At 37.5% G+C, this 20,368-nt stretch overlaps 1 protein-coding gene across 6 annotated transcripts in view; it reads right to left on the reverse strand.

Moving 5' to 3' along the window:
* Positions 1–20,368, reverse strand: part of LOC140202653 (ELKS/Rab6-interacting/CAST family member 1-like) — a 754,922-nt gene that overhangs the window by 195,708 nt on the left and 538,846 nt on the right. For 5 of the 6 annotated variants that reach the window (XR_011887141.1, XM_072267763.1, XM_072267762.1 and 2 more), the window contains one exon: positions 16,144–16,245. Coding sequence is in view for 5 of the 6 variants with exons in the window: in XM_072267763.1 (XP_072123864.1) it covers positions 16,144–16,245 (102 nt within the window). In the remaining variant the exon portion in view is untranslated. Of the gene's footprint in view, positions 1–892; positions 974–16,143; positions 16,246–20,368 lie in introns of those variants that run through there. The other variant, XM_072267765.1, reaches the window with a different exon arrangement.

Genomic DNA, 20,368 nt, shown 5'->3' on the forward strand with positions numbered 1-20,368 from the left:
AGCAAGACAGTGTCTTCTGCCAATCTGTTGTGGAGATAGGTGAACTGAAGAAGATTCAGGTCCTTGCTGGGCAGGAGTTGAATTGAGCCAAACCAACCAGTTAAAGTACTTCATTACAACAGATGCAGATGCTATTGGATGGTAATTGTTCTAGTCCCCTTTTGAATGTTAGCATTGAATTTACATCCACTATTTCTACAGCAAGGCATTCTTGACTCTAACTTCTGTTCTTTTACAATCAACATCATTCTGTGTCACCTGGTTCTCAACTCTTATACAAATTGAAGCAGTTTCTCTCTATTGACATTGTCTAGTCCCTTCATGATGTTCAATTCATCTCTCTATCATATCCTCCATTTTAACAGGAAAAGTCCCAGTTTCACAAGTCTATCTACATAACTGAGGTCCCTAATTCAAATTTCCTTTGGAAGTCCACATCATTTGCATTTCCTTTTTTTATCCTTAATTAAAAACTCTCAGATTAGTTAGACTTCAAAACTCCTTGCTGGATTTCTTAAATCAATCAGTTAGGACTAGAACTGCTCCTGCCAGCAGTTTATAGTGGTAGGTCTATGGGCATAATACTACTATCAGCATGATGGCAGCCTGTGTGTTCCAAGCTTTGTGTTGTATGAATCTAGTAAGTTGTCCAATTTTGATAATACAATTTATTAATAACTTATTAGTAAAGTTGAGCCAGAGTACTTTTAGCCATTCACAGTACTTAATCTAAAAGGTGATCCTTAGTTACACAAGCAAGAGACACAACCAATTGTAGTATGCTGACTTAATTGCAAATAGTATGCTCTGCATTCTCATACCAGATCTTAACCATCATCTTCAAAGAGATCAGTGGATATTTTTTAATGAACAAAAGCTCCCAAAATTTCCAGGAGACGTAAGACACTGCACATGCTGGAATCTGGAGCAGAAAAATGAGCTGCTGGAAGAAGTCAATGGGTCAAACAATAATCTGTAGGGGTAAAAGGGTACATGTTACCTGAAATTGAAAAAAATCAATGTTCACATACCATTAGGTCATACCCCACATATACAACATATGGACATTGAATTTTCCAATTTCACAGGCCATCAAGGAAGTCATAAATCTCCTGTTTTATTTTATGCCACACTGGGTTATTAAGTACATCATACATAAATAGCAAACAGTCCGATTCTCATTTTTTCTCAAATGCACTGATTTAAGTAGTGACAGACTTATTATAGAGTTTAGTAACTTAATATTAAAGAGAGTAGGATATTGCTCATCTAAATTCAAGTCACATTAACAAGTTAATACTATCCACTATTTAAACCTTGCTAAGATTTCTAATACCATAACTGATTTACATTTAAGTCACTGAAAATCAGTACTTTAAAATTTTCAAATCCGAACATTGCACTGGTAGGTCTCTTAGGTAATAATAGTATTACAATGAATTATAAATTAAGTTTGTAAATTTTTGTTTGCTTGCTTGTATGCATCTTGCACATCCTGCTCATTCTTCCAAAATTGTACATACATTAATACTTAATCAAAGGTCCATTTACACCTGATTTCTAATTGAAGAAATTTCTTAAAACCTTGGCTGCTTATGGTGTTGTGTTTATATTTATCTGAAATACATCTTGGGATCTTTCACATGCATGCACGGTTTCTGTTGTATAATACAGTCCTTGAAGGTCATACTTTCACTGTTGTTATTTACCTCGAAATTATATAGTCATAGAACCAAGGCCGACCATGGTGCTCACCTATCTTGTCACAATTTCCTGGGTTCGGCCTACACCCCTCCAAGCCCTGCTCTTCAAAGTTTCAAAGTTCAAAGGTATAGTTAATGTCAAGAGAAATGTATACAATATACATACTGAAATTCGTATACCTATCCAAGTGCTTCTTAAATGATACTCCTATACTTGCCTCAACCACTTACTCTGACAGACTGTTCCATATACTCACCACACTTTGTGTGGAAAAAAAATTGCTCTTCAATTTGTTTTTAAATTTTTCCCCTCTCACCCAAAATCTACGCCCTTAATTTTGGACTCTCCTACCCCTGGGAAAGACTCTTATCATCCATCTTATCTATGCCCCTCATGATTTAGTAAACCTCTATTACATCACCCCTCATTTTCCTATGCTCCAAGGAATATAGACATAACTTGGCCAACCTCTCCCTATAAATCAGGCCCTCTAGTCCTGGCAACAGCCTCATAAATCTTTTCTGCACTCTTTCCAGCTTAACCACTTCTTTCCTATAACAAGATGACCAAAACTACACAGTACTCCAAGTGTCACCAACAAACTAAACAGTATATCTGCCAAATAATGTCCCAACTCCAATGCAAAAAAGTCACAATTAATAACCAAAGACATTTGCAACACACAAAGAAGCTTTGAGTAAAGCTGAAAAACTCCCTGAGAGAAGCTGCTGAGAGCCACAATGTACAGAAATGTCTAATAAATCTATTTCATATGTCACTTTAGCCCAGAGCAATTGCAGTAACTGATGTCCCACTGATGATGTAAATAAAATAAACATTAACAGTTAAAAATTTTCACATGATCCAATGTATACACTGGTTCAGATTTTTTTTTGTATTTTGATGGTTCAATTGGACCCATCAATGTTTCTATCTGAACAGCTGAAATACAGTGACATATTTCATAAGATGTTTGGTAAGCAATTTCAGTATGTGTTTGATTGGAAAATGAAACTTTGATTTCCCCTGAATATCTGGCAATTTCTTTTGTGCACAATTAACTCCAGGTTTATTGAAATTTATCTCCATAAAAGACTGCATGGCTTCGATTTTAAACTGAATGAAAATTCTGCACCAAGGAACTGAGTAGAAACTTCCTCCTTTCTCAAGGTTCAGAACTTAACTGTAGTCAGGTTCTCACCATCAGACAGCCATAGTGGTTAGAATGGTTCCATTACAGTAATGGAAGGAGGTGGGGGAGACGCTGAGCATGACTGTGGCAGGGGTGAAACCGTGGTTGTGAAGATGATTCTGAAAGCTGGTAAGGGATGTGTGATTCATTAGGTAGTCCCATTTAACCCTACTCATCATCATCCTTGTGCTATAACGACACTTAACACATTGACAGGCTTTCTCCCCACTTTCAATGGCTGGGTTTAGAAAAACATTATTTGTGACAACATAGAAACCTAGAAGAATTATTATTATGAGCAGGCCATTCAGTCAGTGAGACCTATGCCACCATTTGGCACAAACATGGCTGATTCACAGTACCATATTCTTCTCTCCCCTCATATCCTTTGAGGCCTTTTATATCTACAAATATGAAATATATTCAGTTGTTGGGGTAAAGAATTCCACAGGTTCATCTTCCACTGAGTGAAGAAATCAATCTACATCTTGGTCTTAAATATCTTGACCTTGAATCCTGAACAGAGACTGCTGGTTCTGGGTCATCCCAGACAGGGGAAACAATCAGCCAGTTAAGCTCTGTCAGGGTTTTGTATGTTTCTATAAAAATCACCTCTCATTCTTCTAAAATTTCTCATAATAAAAGCTAACATATCACCTTCCTTCTTAACAGCTTGCAGCATCTGCATATTACTTTCAACGACTTGTATACAAGGACGCTAGATTCCTTTGTCCATCAATGTTTTTCAATCAACCACTATTTAAATAACCTTCTGAATCACTCTGATTAGAAATAATTAACTAAACAAAGGTATACATCCTTATTAAGTTAATTAAATGACCAACTCTCATCAGTGAACAGATTGAATCCCATCCATAGTCCAAAATCTGTTGAAATCATAAATCAGTACATTTGAGACAGGTTTGCTTCCTGTTTGAAGTATTTTGCGTAATAATCTCTGACATAATCTCAACACATTTGTTTGCATTGCCACTATTATATATGGCAATAGTAGGCAATACGACTGGTTGATAAATGATAAAACAGTGAAATGTTGGGCTGAGACCATAACAGTATAAGATATGGGAGCAGAATTAGGGCATTTAGTCCATCAAGTCTGCTCCACCATTTCATCATGGCTGATCCAATTTTCCTCTCAACCCCAGTCGCTTACCTTCTCCCCGTATCCTTTCATGCCCTGACCAATCAAGAATCTATGAACCTCTGCCTTAGATATACATAAAGACTTAGCCTCCACAGAGGCCTGTGGCAACAGATTCACCACTCTCTGGCTAAAGAAATAACTCCTCATCTCCATTCTAACAGGACGCTACTCTATTCTGAGACTGTGTCCTCCGGTCTTAAGAATTTCCCACTACAGGAAACATCTTCTCCACATCCACTCCATCCAGCCCTTTCACCATTCAATATGTTTCAATGAGGTCACTCTCATTCTTCCGAATTCCAGTGAACACAGGCCCAGAGCCATCAAATGCTCTTCATATGACAAGTCATTCAATCTTGGAATGATTTTCATAAATCTCTTTTGAACCCTCTCCAGTTTCAGCACATCCTTTCTGAGATAAGGCACCCAAAACTACTCACAATACTCCAAGTGAGGCCCACCAGGGCTTTATAAAGTCTTAATATTACATCCTTGCTTTTATACAGGTATTCTAGTCCTCTTGAAACAAATGTTAACATTGCATTTGCCTTCCTCACCACAGACTCAACCTGCAAATTAACAAGGACTCCAAATTCCCTTTGCACCTCAGTTTTTTGTATTCTCTCTCTATTTAGAAAATAGTCATCCTCTTCACTTCTTCTACCAAATTGCATGACCATCTACTTCCTAACACTGTATTTCATCTACCATTTATTTGCCCCTTCTTCTAATCTGCAATTTTCGTCATCCGGAACCATTCCAGAATCTAGTAATTCTTGAAAGATCATTAATAATGCCTCCATGATCTCTTCAGCCACCTCTTTCAGAATGTGTAGGTGGAGATATTAAACCCATCTGGTATTGTACAGATTCTGATACAATTTAATGAATCTGAAGTCCAAAACAACTTCATCCCTCTAACTAATCGTGTACTGTAGATCAACCAGCTACATATTTCACTGATGTTTGTAGGTATCTCCTGTGCATAGCACGTTTACTGGATACAGAACAACAGTGATTGCTGTTCAAAAATAATTATCTATGAACCGTTTTGAAGAATCCTGTGAATATAACAAACATGCCCGAGGTTAATAAGGCTCTATGCTGAGACTCACAAGAGACTAGATCTGATTTTCCGTCCTCTGGGATCCCAGTCCATCCACGACACTAATAAGTCATTTTGCTAATCACCCTCACACTGCACAACCCACCCCCATCTGCTACCATCATAATATTCTGCAATTCTGCATAACACACTGCCCTGAGAGATCTTCAGAGTAAAAAAACGGGCATCTGACTGTCAGTACTATTTACTTTGTTGAATGTTTTGGGATTTTTAAGTCACTGTAAAACCTTTATACTAATTCTGGTTGATGCAAATAAATACTACAATTAAAATAGAAATGAAGGTCAGTTTTGCTTTGTATATGAATAATACGCATTAAATAGATCAAAAATTGTAATGATACATTAGAGATATATTATTATTTCAGTTATGAAATTAGGTTGAACTATACACACTTTTTAATCCCACCTTGTTTGGCTTCAATCATTGTCATTTGCCTTCAGAACTCTCAAAATGTTTTCATCATTCATAGCAATTACATAATTAACATGAAATCTGTTTGCACTGCACATTTTCTGTTCAGCCTAAACATGGAATGCAAATAAAAATGCTTATTTTCTTTTAATATTAGAGTTCAGATATTTGAATTCTAAATGTGCGCCTTTAATATTAACTGCCAAGTTTCCAGCATTCTCTTGCATGAAGGAAAGTAATTTCAGGTCAGTAAAAGTGATCTGCCCCCAAGCATAGATACACAAATGGGTTAAACACCATGTTCAAATGAAATGGAGTACAACCACACAAAGGACTGCAGTTAGCAATTTGGGATTAACATATGTTCAAGTGATTGTGAGAAACAAGGAGTCAAAACAAATTCTCACCATTCTGAACAAAATAGCTGCTTAAGTTCATCTGATTGGCTATGCCCATATGCCCTCCTCATCATCCTTTTTGCGTGCAGATGACAAGGACAGCCAATGATAGCATGGAGATGAAATAAAAGTAAATTAGTAGGTGTAGATTACAACTGGATTGTACATTAGAATACATTCAAGTAGCGGCACCTTCCCAATGATCTTATTTCTTTTATTGTGTGAAAGATCAGACTGATTGGAAGACAAAGTTACTTGTTAAACATATTAGTTCAGTTCTGTACATGAGTGGCAGGGTTGTACTTACAACATCAAAATATAAAATATATTTAGTTAATGTAAAGGGAGAAAATGGCAAAGATGAGAATATTCTATATAATTTTTATTCAACTTTGGACACACCAATCTTTATGATACACCAATAATGCTTGTCTTTACAGTATCCTTTACACAAAGATGCCCGAGCTTGATTTTAGAGTAAAAGTCCTTGTAATCAAAATCAATACACAAATTATCCAAATTTATATTGATAGAGGTTGATAAGGCAGAGTTTATGAACATTCTGCAACTCCTCTTACACTCTAATGCAGATAGCATCAGAAGGTGAATCCACGACTTCATGCTTCATCTTCAAAAGAACTGAATGTGATTCAGGGCTGCTCAAAGTGAAACCTTGTTATCTGCTTTAAGACAGCCAATAAAGTGCATGTCAGATATTTCACTGAGCTCTATGCACCTTTCCTTGCGAAGGTTGAATTTTCAAGTGAACATCACTCATAGCTCAGATCCTATGCTTATATAATAAAATCTAGCTCTCTTATCCAGGTTAGAACATCTGAACAAAGCCTTCTGCAAATACAGTAAAATGCATATACCTGACTGTAGACAGGATCCTGAAGGAATCCAAATTTCATGGATACATCTTGCATTGACTGAGGGACAGGGAATCCTCTTAATAGACAGAGGAATTCTAGTAGAGTATATCCACCTAGTTACACACCATTTACTCAAAAATTCATCTGCTTCCCTGTTCAGTATTATCCTGCCTATTAAGGTGTTGCTTTAGCAATAGGTACACAGCTACTCGGTCTTCCTACTAATGATTTGGACTGATTATTCTTCACAGAACATGGCTCATTCAATGTAATATTGCCAACACATTCTGAAGTCTACATACAGAGAACCAAGAACACTATTTTCACAAGAGATATTGTTATTTGTTATTCATTTAACAAACTGAAGTTTGAATTTCAACATGGTTTAAGCCTTCTGCACATATCCTTGAAAGTACCACAGGAAATCAATATAGTTAAAATGCATATTGATTTGACTTTATAAGTACAGGAAGACGGAGTGACCAATTAGCACAATTTATCAAATCTTTAGTTCACAGCATAAGTGTGTAGTGTTTACATTTTAAAAAGGACAAATCCAGTCCTAATACTACCTATTTACCAAGTCTGTGTTGTCTCTTTGAAAATGCAGATGATGTCATCTGAACTAGCTGTTCTTTGTCTGTAACACTGTAAAGTCCTCTTCCTGCTGTGCCTGCCAAATTCCATTTAAAAGTTATTTATGGAATAGACTTCTGTCCCCTTTCCTGATAGAGTATTCCACATCCTGACAATTGTGAAAGTGATTTCTTGTCTGTTGGTTTCTTGCTGATGACTTTAAATCTATAATCTCTGATCATTAATCCATTGGTATGGGAAATATGTTTCTATATTGCTGTCAAAAAATATCACATTATCTTGAATAGCACTACTGGGTTACCCTTTAATCTTTTTCCTACAAGAACAATAATCTTAACACTTTTATCCCTCTGTCATATCTAAGGCCAATCACTCTAATAATATCCTGGTAAATCTCCTCTATACCATTCCAGTTCTTTTACGTTCTTGCTATAGTGCTAACTGTTCTTCTGAATTCAAACTCTCACATATTATTCTCTCTATTCTTTCCTCTGTTTATAAAGTCAATAAACTCATGAATTTTAATAATTTTATTCATCCTTTTAAGGATGAATACAAGTGGTCTCCAAATTCTCTACAATCTTATGCAGTATAATGTCTTTACTACCAGTTCCCAAAGTACATCTCACATTTCTCCACATTGTATGTAATCTGGCCATGTGTCAGCTCATTTCACTGTCCTGTTTATGCTATCCCCAAATGTATAATTACCTTCACAGAATCTACTACTTTGCAAAGATTGTATCATGCCAAAAAAAAAATGCAGACTCATTAATACCAGAGTCTAGGTTGCTCAGAGAAAATAATGAAAAAGCAAATGGCTTTAGAACTGAGCCTGAGGGAACACACTGCAAAACTCTCCCAGTTTGAAAATCATCTACCTACCTCTCCTTCCCGTCACTGAACCAAATTTATATTCATAATGCACTTTGCACATAATTCTATTAGCTTCCATCTTTTTATTGCATTGTACACAGTATTTTGTTGAATGCTTTCCTAATATCTATGGGTTTAAATTGGATAGGACTGGAAAGCTCATATGTTTAAACTGTGCTCATTTGGCCCAGAGGATGAGATGCATAATATTTGTATTGTAATATATTAATGAGATTTTGGTAACTAGCCAACATTAACGGCAATATTCTGGCCTCAGCACAGGAGTACAGAAGCCAATTTAAGAGTTGATAGCATCGGTTGAAACTAGACAGCTGACTAAAACAGTATTTACACCACTTAGTAGAAGTCACTTCACAGGTTTGATACTTTCTCAGAAGTCTGCTGACTGTGAAAGCAAACTTTCTAATTTTCAGATCTGGCTGTGGAAGCCTCTGATAATGAGGTGGAGAGAAAGATAGAGGTACCCAAGGCAAAAGGAAGCAGGAAGTCACCCGGCTAGGAGAGAAACAAGATAAGCCTTGGGAATGGAGCATCAAGGAGATGGGTGTAGCACACGAGTAACCCTTTCTTCCTGCAGTCCAAAACCTATAGATCCAAACATATGCTACATCTAATATGTAATGCCCCATTTTTACTACAGCACAAAAAATTCAATAGCTATTGGACACGTGCAGTAAGATCCAGGTAACACTGCTGAAAGGGTCAATGCAAGAGGTCAGACAGGTAAGGAGGATGAAGTTAGGGTTTGGATAGTTATGTGGGACTAGAGTATCATAGCCATCATGGATACATAATTGAGGGAGGGACAGCTAAAAGTTTCAGGATACAGGTGCTAGAGGTGGGATAGAGATGGAGGAAAGAGAAGAGGCAGTGTTTCATTTTTAATTAAGGGGAGGTTACAATAGAGGTCAGCGTTGAAATTACTAAAGAATCATGCAGTGAGGCTTTATAGGTGGAGTTGAGAAATTAGAAAAGGGTGATCACATTGTTGGAATTGTGTTGTAGGCCTCCAAACAGTCAAAAGGAATTAGAAGAACAAATATGCAGGGAAATTGTGCAGAGTTGAAGAATAATAGGGCTGCAATATAGGGATTTCAACATTCCTAACATAGAGTGAGATTGCCATACTGTTATAGACTTATACGGGGTGGAATTTATTAAATGTATTCAAGAGAGCTTCCTCAGGCAATATATAGAGGATCCTTCGAGGGAGAGGACAAAGCTGGAGCTACTCTTGAATATTAGGACAGGGCAGGTGACAGAGATGACGGTGGGGGAGATCATGGCCATAGTTCTATTAATTTCAAAATTGTTATGGAAAGGGAAAGAACTGGTTCACAGTTTCAAGTTCTAAATAGGGACATGGAGAATTTTGATAGTAAGAGACAGGAGCTTGCAGAAGTTGAATAGAGTGGGTTGTTTGCAGGCAAATGGGAGGCTTGTAAAGGGAAGATAGTGAGAGTGCAAGGTCTGCATATTCCTGTTAGAGTGAAGCGCAAGACTGGTACTACTGGAGAACCCTGGATGATATTGGATATTGAAGCCTGGCCAGGAAAAAGAAAGAAGAATGAGTTAGATACAGGCAGCAGGGATCAAGTGAATCCCTGGAGGAGTATAAGGGCTGCAGTATGTACTTGAAAAGGAAATCAGGAAGGCAAAAGGGGGCATGAAATAACTTTGGCAGAGAAGACTAAGGAAACTCCAGAGAGATTTTCTAAGTATACTAAGGGAAAAAGAGTAACTAGAAAGAGAAAAGCCCCTCACAGACCACAGGGAACAGCTTGGTGTGGAGCTGTAAGAGATGGGCAAGTTCCATAATAAACATTTCTACTCTGTGTTTTACCATGGAGAAAGACATGAAGACTTCAGAACTATGAAAAATAACGGGGAGGTCATGGGGGAATAGTCTGTGTAATAGTAGATAATGTGCTAGTTGTCTTAAAAGGTATGAAGGTACACAAATCTTCAGGGCCTGAATAGGTTTATCCAAGAAATCTGTGAAAACTAAAAAAAATTGCAGGAGCCCTGATTGAGACATATGTTAGCCCTAGAGAAGGTGCTGGTAGGATGGTGGGTAGCAAATGTTGTGCTACAGTAACGTTACAGTTAGCATGACACTATTATAGCTCAGGGTGTTTGGAGTTCCAAGGTCAATCCAGCACTGCCTGAAAAGAGTTACTACTTTCTCCCCCTGAACTGCGTGGGTTTCCTCTGGGTGCTCTGCTTTTCTCCCATAATCCAAACTAGGCTGAGAAATGGCAAATAAGAGTTTAATTCCGATAAGTGCCAGGTGCTGTATTTTAGAAAAGTCAATTCAGGTAGGACTCACACTGTGAAAAGCAAGGGCCTGGTGAGTGTTGTAGATCAGAGGGACCTTGAAGTACAAGTATATGGTTCCTTGAATGTGAAGTACAGGTAGACAGGGTGGGGAAGAAGACTTTTGGCATGTTTGCCTTCATCAGTCAATGCACTGATTTTACAAGTTGGGAGATCATAGTGCAGTTGGATAGAACATTAGGCTGCATTTGGAGTATTGTGTTCAGTTTTGGTTGCCCTGCTATAGGAAGGATGTTATTAAACTGGAAAGAGTGTAGAAAAGATTTACAAGGATGCTGTCAGGACTTGAGAGACTGAATTATAGGGAGAGGTTGGACAGTCTAGGACTTCATTCCTTGGAGTGTAGGAAACTGAGAGTTGACTCTGTAGAGGTGCATAAAATCATGAATGCACGGAATCCACCCAGTTTTTTTCCCCAGAGTTGGGGTATCAAGAACTAGAGACCATAGATTTAAGTGAGAAGGGGAATGTTTAAGTAAGAAGAACTTGAAGAATCTCAGGGTTGTATGTGGTGACATTCATTACTCTGATAATAAATTTTACTTGGAACTTTGAACTTGGAAGGGTATTTTTTTCCAAAAGGATAGTATCTATGTGGAATCATCTGCCTTAGGAAATGGTTGAAGTCGGCTTATTTCCATTCTGAATGATTCAATGACCTCCTTCACTGTAAGTCAACAGCATTCCACAAGTCATACTATAGCCTCTGGGGAAACTGACAGAAGAACTAGGGCAGGCACATCATTAATAGGCACCAAGGGTATATACAAATATATGCAAGTTTTCTCTTGACTGGATATGTAACATAATTTGGAATATTGATTTAATTTCCAGGATGGAGTGTAAACTGGAGATGGAGGCATTTGAGTGCACAAATTGACATTGTCCTTTCAGGCAGGTTTGAATAGTCCAGCAACATGGAGAGGAGAGAGAGAGAAATAAAATGAAAACATAGAGCAATATGATAGGAGGATATGCATCCTTGATTTCCTTGTCTTAAAACCACAATCTCCAAAATACTGTGACACCAAATAAAAGTGACAGCATGGAGAAAATTAAATGTGGTACATTTGGAACAGAGGAGCATGGGGATACATGCCTGTTATTCATTTATAAAATAGGTCTTTTTCGGAAGCAGACCTCTAGTAAGCATTCATTTCCTGAGTCAAACCCATTCACATTTTGAAAAAAAAATATGGTAAGGTAAATTGGATTTCATTTTGAGCCTGGTAATTTTGGTCACTGTGAATGTACAACACTGTCACTCATTTGTACACTGCTCCAGAACACCACAAATACAGCTTAATAAACATTAATATTTTGTAGGTAATTATTTCAAGGAAAACATTTATAGATTTAATCTTATGTTGGAAGACAGTAAACAATAACAGTTAAATTGGGTACATGTGGAAAAAATAAAATACTCCTGGTTAATTTTGAGAATAATCATAATATTAGTCTTCTTTCGATGAAATCAATCATTGCTTTCATTTTTGAAATGAGAAAAATTACTTTAAAGATGTACTCAAACACCACATTTTATTCCTTGTTGCAAGGTAAAGGGGTAATTTTCCCAATGTATAGACCAACTGGGAACCGTACATTTGTAAAATTGGATCTCATACTGTTTATTTCTAAGAAAGGAGTCATCAGGTGTTTACAGCTTATAAGCACAAGAGTGAATAGTGTTTAAGCACATTGCAACAACAGCAACAAATCTATATTACTCACAAAAGATGTTAAGATGATCTTACACACTTCTATGAACACAATTTTGCTCACAGAAAGCAATAGTATACTTAATTAAAATATAGACATCATGGAAGCAAAGGTAAGAGTTGGGAACTTCTCTAATATCAGCTCTAACTATTTTAGTGTCCCCATCCTCTTGATTTGTCTTTTCCAAATACTTGTCTATTACTTTATGAAAAATGTTTCTACCTTGGCACCTACTTGTGACAAAACACTCCAAGTTTAAAGCTTTTGAGTGAAGACTATTTGCTGCGTTTAAACAATTCAAACAGTGATGTAAACTAAAATCCTTTGTCTTCATAAAATCTTTTAAATCTCTGTTACTTTGGCCATCTCTTATATAAATAGGCTGAATGATCACTGCTATAAAAGGTAGAATTTGTAACAATAATAATCTTTTCAAGATGTAGACAGATTCTAACACTGTTTAAGTTTACAATTGTTCAACATTATAGTAAGACTTAAGAAAATAGAACTGCTGTGATTTTTTTAACTACCTCATAAGAACTAAGGTACAGTTTGAAAGTACATCGAAGGAGTTAGCTCTTGACAAATCTTAAAATGGTATAAAGCCCACCTGGCCACTTTACATGAAAGTAAAATTGTTAAGATTTATACATAGTCAAAATAAATCTCAAAACAATTAACACAAACCTAGTTTCTTAAAATTCTTAAGTGAAAGTGCTCTGATTTTAAGAGCAAATTAAGTCATTTCTAGTTTATGGACTGAAGTTTGAAATAAAAATTAAGTATCATAATTGATAGAAAGCATAAAGCCAAATAAATTGCTACTGTAAAAGGAAAACAGTCGTATTCAGAGTGTAGATTTAATTTAGAATTCGTTTTAGGCAAGGCTGTTGAGTTATTGTTTCGTTACAATTAGATCTTGTAAGCAGCTAAGGCATTCCAGTCATTTCTCCTTATGGACACCCGAGACATTGCAAATGCTGCAGTCTAGAGCAAAAAGCATACAGCTAAAGGAACAGCTAGTCAGGCAGCATGTGTCGAGGGAAATGCACAATAGATGTTTAGGGTCAAGGCTCTTTATCTGGACTGAAGAAGGGTCTCAAACTCGAAACACTAACTATCCATTTCACTCCACAGATGCTATCTGACCTGCTGAGTTGCTCCAGCTGTTTGCTTTTTGGTCCATTTCCTTCTTATTTTACTTTCTGCATTGTATTACTTTATTTAATTAGATTAGATTAGATTCAACTTTATTGTCATTGTGCCGAGTACAGATACAAAGCCAATGAAATACAGTGAGCATCCGACCAGAAATGCAAAGAATAGTGTTACTTACAAAATAACTGCGAATAAAAAGTAAGTGCGACAGCACACAAATATAAAAGTACTGAGACAGTACAATATAGGCGCTGTGACGTGAGATTCTGTAGGGTCACAGCCTCAGGAAAGATGTTCTTCCTGAACCTGCTGGTGTGGGAGTGGAGGCTCCTGTAGTGCCTACCGGATGGGAGGAGAGTAAAAAGTCCATGGTTAGGGTGAGATGCATCCTTGATAATGCTTTTCACCCTGCCCAGGCAGCATTCATGGTAGATGTTCTCAATGGTGGACAATTGGGTGCTGATAAAAATGAGTAATTTAGTTTTTATTTTATTTTAAAACATTGATCATCGCTATTATGATCTGACATTTTAAACAATGACTAGAATTTCAATGGTTTCATCTATAAAACATAACTTCTTTGGAGACCATTTCATACAGTCTTCTCATAGTAATAAAGAGGAACAGTGTGATTTAACATATATTCTTTACTCTACAGGGAAAAGATTTAATCTACGAGGATTTCAAATAAATGTAACAGTAAACCGTAATTTCAAATTTTCAAACATTGGTTTGTAACAATTGGTAATCTCAAGTTAAAATTTGATAATAATAGTTAATAACTACCTGGTATCAGCAACAAAATAGTATGTTAAATAATGAACATTATACTATAGGACACAGCATCTCCAAGGATGGATGGGAGGGAAGATCAAAAGAAATTATCAGGAAATCATGATTAAGTGATGTCAAATTTAGATCTTAGATTCTGGACTGGGGGCAGGCAATCCAGTCTATCATTTGAAGACAGGGTAGAGCAACATGCGGTGTAGCAAGTCTCAATTTCAACATGATGAGGAGAAAGGAAAAAGTTATAAAAGAAGGCATTTGCAACTGATTAAGTGATCATTGTTTATCGGCTTGGACTATGTTCAAATGCAGAAGTGTAGAGTTCAGAAATTCAAAATACATTTGTACAACAATGGAAGCCTGTCTTGCACAAAAGACTTTGGAGAAAGTAACAAAGGAAAGAAAGCATAAGATAACACAATTAGTTAAGTGAACACTGAGAAACCAGAAAATGTGCAGGCACATCCTTTACCATTCCCACATGTGATCCCAGGAATCAGTTGAATTGTTGCTTCTTTCTCTGTCACGCTACCCGGAGAGGCAGGATTAAGTAAGAAACAATCAGCAAATGATAAATAGAAACAGATGGCATTTTGGTGAACTTAGAAAAAATGGACATCAGAAGAACCATGTTTGGAATAATATAAACTGTGAAATTAAATCCCGACCTTAAAGGGAGCCACAACAGAACCCACAGTATTGCAAATGTCCAGAGGGGAAAAAATATCAGGACATTGGTGTCTGTGTATGCCTGACCACTACATCACTTAAAAGGCTATTTCATATAGTCGATGTATTGGCTTTCCTTGGTTATGTTGTTTTATGAAAGTCCAGTGACTCAGGTATATTAAATGCATTAAGATCAATAACACAGATTCAATATGGCTTTGAACAGATCTTAGTAACATATCACTTAACTTGCTGACACTAAACATTGAGGTGCATTCTTATAGGAAGTTTGGTCACCCCATCTAGAAACTAAGTTTAAGTACTAGGATTTTAATTACTACAATCACAACTTTTTGAAATAAAACTATCACAAAGGCACTTTCAGTTAAGGTAAAAGAAAAACAGTTATTCTTTTGAAAACAAGCCAGTTACTGTTACAATATAATGAATGGATTTATGGTGTGTAGATACTCATACATACAGGCATACATTACTCCCCAGGGTTCAGTTGGTTAATCACAGCTAATCTAATGTCCAAAGGAAATCTGAAAATAATTTTGTATTTGACTTTATTTCTGTTATTATGAAATAAGCTGTTCCACTCTAGTCTGCGTTATGAATATATTTATGTCTAGGTAATGGATTTGGTGGAGTTCTTGGAGGAACTCATTTGTGCTTAATCCTTCCATGTGCGCTGTTACTTGTGCCAACAAATGAACTGATTACAATCTTGGTCTAACGGGGCCAAAAAATATGGGTTTAGTTTCGCACAGGTGCTGTGCCAAACTGGATCAAAGTGTATCAATACACATTTATTAACCAAATGCTATTGCTGCTCAGTGTAGGAAGAAGGATCATATAACAATGTCTAGTACATTAATACTGTATGTAAGCATGTATTTTAATACTAAAATGTCCGTCCCTGTGGCATTCATTTGAAGCATTTCCTCCTGGTGTTAAATCACTCAGCTCCAACTTGATCCAAGTCTTTTAGAGAGGATATTCTGAAAATGGCTTTTCATTGTCTCATGTGTCTGAGTTGAAGGTATCAAACCTTAACCATTAACTGAATAATTCCCAGTTAGAAGGCAAAATGTTCTCACCTGTTCTGGAGAGGGTTTATGGTTTGTCTGCTCAGCTTGTGCTGAGGATTTCAAATGGTCATCCTCATAATTATCTGCCATCAGCTTCATTCTGTTCTGGGTCTGTAAAAGGACAAGGAAAAAAGCGTAAATATATATATTTGCTATAGTGCCAATCCTTATCCCAAGCATCTTAAGGACATTTTAAAAGTCATATAAGTGCACTAGCTTTGAAGATGCAACTTCATTCAAAGCTACAATGTTGCATTTCATCGGAGATACATTATTATAGTTTAATGCTTTTCAACACCAATGCCCTTTCCACATTAAGGCACTTTGCAGAGGAGTTATCAACCAAAATTGGACTTTGGCCAACTTAACAAGATATTATGTCAGATTTGGCCAGAGCCATAAGTCTGCAACAAATGCACCATCCAGAGTTCCCACCCACCCCTGGACTTGTACCTTGTTTATGTATCTGGCTGTGTGAGCTGACCTGCGCTTAAGAGGTAATCGGCTCTGAGCAGTTATAAGGCCTTGAGAGGCACACTGGTGTTAAGTGCTTTTGAACAATTTTTAAATGTTTCTGATAGAAACACTTAAATTATGTTTAAATTATTAAAATGCAAAATATAAACCTAAACAGTAAAATACTAATAAATGACAATATTTTCCAGTGGATCAACGATTCTTCAAATAAACAGTCACTGTGTGCCAGCTTAGAATAAAGATGAATGTCCGGGTACAAAGCTTGTAAATCTGTTCTCTCTTCAACACATCAGAAATCTCTGCTCAACTGAATGGCAAGACCACCAGCAGAACTTCCGAACTTTTGGAACTTCTGTGTTTCAAGGCAAATACGCAGCAGTCCGAGACATCCTGAGCAAGGAAGAGCAGGTAGCATGATTGGCTTAGATGAGTTCATGAACAAAAAAAGGTTTGGTGAGAAAGGTAATCTTTAAAGGGCATCTTAAGTAAACTAAAACCATTAACTTAAAGGATGAATAGGAAGTAAGAATTGGATGAAAGCAAACATCCAGGCTGGTTATACAGGAGAGAATGGAGATTAGGCGGAATGAGGCTGGGAAAGACTTTGAAAACAAGGATGGCTAAATCTACACCTTTTCACAACTCTTTTTTTCTTGCCTCTACTATGATCATGACACATAAGAACATAAGAAATAGGAGCAGGAGTAGGCCATCCAGCCTATCGAGCCTGCCCCGCCATTCAATAAGATCATGGCTGATCTGTCCGTAAACTCAGCTCCACCTACCTGCCTTTTCCCAATAACCCTTAATTCCCTTACTATGTAAAAACCTATCTAACTGTTTCTTAAATATATTTAGTGAAGAGGCCTTAACTGCTTCCCTGGGCAGAGAATTCCACAGATTCACCACTCTCTGGGAAAAACAGTTTCTCCTCATCTCCGTCCTGTATCTTCTCCCCTGAATCTTGAGGCAATGTCCCCTAGTTCTAGTCTCACCTACCAATGGAAATAACTTTCCTACTTCTATCTTATCTATCCCTTTCAAAATTTTGTATGTTTTTATAAGATCCCCTCTCATTCTTCTGAACTCCAGAGAGTATAGTCCCAGGCGACTCAATCTCTCCTCATAGGTTAACACCTTCGTCTCTGGAATCAACCTGGTTAACATCCTCTGCACCGCCTCCAAAGCCAGTATATCCTTCCTCGAGTATGGAGACCAGAACTGCACACATTTCTCCAGGTGCAGCCTCACCAGTACCCTGTATGGTTGCAGCATGACCTCCCTGCTCTTGAATTCAATCCCTCGAGCAATGAAGGCCAACATTCCATTCGCATTCTTAATAACCTGTTGTATCTGCAAGCCAACATTTTCATTTGATTCTGTGTCCATATAAACCTTCCATTCCCCTTTCCACCCCTTCAAGGATCATACTTCACTTCTAAGCGTCAAAGTTACCTCAAATTCACCTGTTCATTTGCTTTTTCCACAAGGAGGAATAATAAAGCAGGCATTGCACAAGTGCTAGGTGAGGCAATTTTGTAGTTATCTATCACAGCTAACATGATGACAAAATCACTTTCAATTTTGTGGGAGTAACAGACTACAAGCAGAAGCCTAATGCCAAATTGCAGTTTGGTATTCTGGAAGCAGTACAAAAACACTCAGCCCGTCAATGGAAGTATTTTCCGTACCACTCAGGTTCTGAAAATGTAGAGAGAGAACTATAACAGAAAGCATCATAAATGTGGTTTTAATATTTGGAAGCAACCATCTAACTCGTAATAGATTTAGACATTATTAATCCTTTGCTAAAGATGGACCAGGTGTAGACATGTAAAAGGACAATATCACTGCAACTTTATTTCCTCTATTGGCACAACACAACATGACAAAGTTTGAGTTTCATATAGCAGCTTAGCAGTTTCTACCTCAAAGCAGCTATAAGACAACACTCAATTAAGATCCATAACTGATGAGGCTTACTCAAAGTGTGATTATTACTTATTGAAAACTTTTCTGAATACATTTGTCTGTCTGGCAGAAGGCACTATTTTGAGAATTTTTTTTCTTTGGGAACTGACAGGGCTTAAAATAAAAAGCTTCAACAAACAATAATTCCAGCAATGTGTAAGGGCACAGCTGCCACCTACTTTAATCAACTCTCTATTACTTGGTACAAAGCAATTCCCAAATTAAAAATACAACCAAAGAGATTTTCCTCAAGCTACCTTGTTAATAGGTTAGTGAAGTGGTCTTGTTTAAAGTTTATTAAAATCACCTAATCTGCATGTTCATCATTCATCTTCTAACTGGGAATATGAATCACTTTGGCTTCATGCTTGTTAGAGATCGAGGACATATTAACATTATTTATGCTATTAGTCGGTGACATATCTATTCAAGCTCACCCTGCCACCATTCCAAAAGATCCAAATGCACAGAGCACAAAATATAAAAACAAATCCTTTAATTACTACAGGAAGCAGTTTGTATATGCAGGTAAATATTCTGCAAACTCAACAATGAAAGTTCATTGAAGGAATTCTCCTGCATCCAATTTTGTCATAATAATTTAAATATATTCATGGCACATTTGTGTGCCATGAGGTAGAGAATGCAGTCTAGGGTCAATTTTGTTGGCTTGAACAGAAACCTATACCAACTATTTTGGGTATTGATTCATGATCAAGCTTATTTTCTAATTTTTCCATTTGTACTTCTTATATCCAATATCTAATATATAGAATTGATTTACAGTACTGAAAATAAATGCAAACTTATCATGGTTTTGGTATATCAGGCAAATGATGGAACCCTGGTGGTTCATCCATCGTCGTCGATGAAGACCTCGACATCATTAGTCACTTTGAGACTGGATGCGGTGTGTTCGAAGATGACTGGTCAGGCCAATTTGGGCACAGAATGTCCTGGCACATGTTGGGCAGACATGTGTAGGCACTGCAGTTGTTGCATTGGTGGCTCTGGACTTGCACAGCTCGCGCTTACGTTGTGCTTCAGCAATGTGCCTTGCTTCGTAAGCTTAACAGCCCTTGTGGATGAGGCCGCGCCAGGTAGGGCAGTCTTGTGCCAACATTTCCCAAGAGGTCGTGTCTATATCAAATGACTTCAGGGAAGCCTTTAGTTTGTCCTTGTAATGTTTCTTCTGCCCTCCATGCGAGCGTCTTCCAGCAGAGTTCCCCAAAAAGGAGCTGCTTCGGTATGCGCTTGTCTGGCATGTGGATGACATGACCTGCCCACCAGTTCTGTGCTCTCATCAGCAGTGTGTGGACTGATGGCAGACTTGCTCTAGAGAGATCTTCAGTGTCTGGTATTTTATCTTGCCATCTGATGCCTAATATTCTGCAAAGACAAGTCATGTGGTAATGGTTGAGTTCTCTGCATGCCTTCGATACACAGTCCACGTTTCACAGGCATGCAGGAAGGTAGTGAGTACTACGGCTCTGTAGACCTTCAGTTTTGTTGCTGGACTGATCCCTCGACGCTCCCATACAGTAGAGCGCAGTCTACCGAAAGCAGAACTTGCCTTTGCTAATCTGCAGTTACCTTCTGTATCAATAGTCACTGCTCGGGAGAGGGTGCTGCTAAGGTAATTAAACTGGTCCACTGCCTGTAGTTTCTGTCCTTTGATTGTGATTTTGGGTTCTGTGTACGGTGCATGAGGGGCAGGCTGGTGCATGACTTCGGTCTTTTTGATGTTGATGGTGAGTCCAAAGTTGTCAAAAGCCGTGGAGAATTT

This window comes from Mobula birostris, chromosome 9, assembly GCF_030028105.1.
Source record: "Mobula birostris isolate sMobBir1 chromosome 9, sMobBir1.hap1, whole genome shotgun sequence".
In the NCBI taxonomy this organism is placed as follows: Eukaryota; Metazoa; Chordata; class Chondrichthyes; order Myliobatiformes; family Myliobatidae; genus Mobula; species Mobula birostris.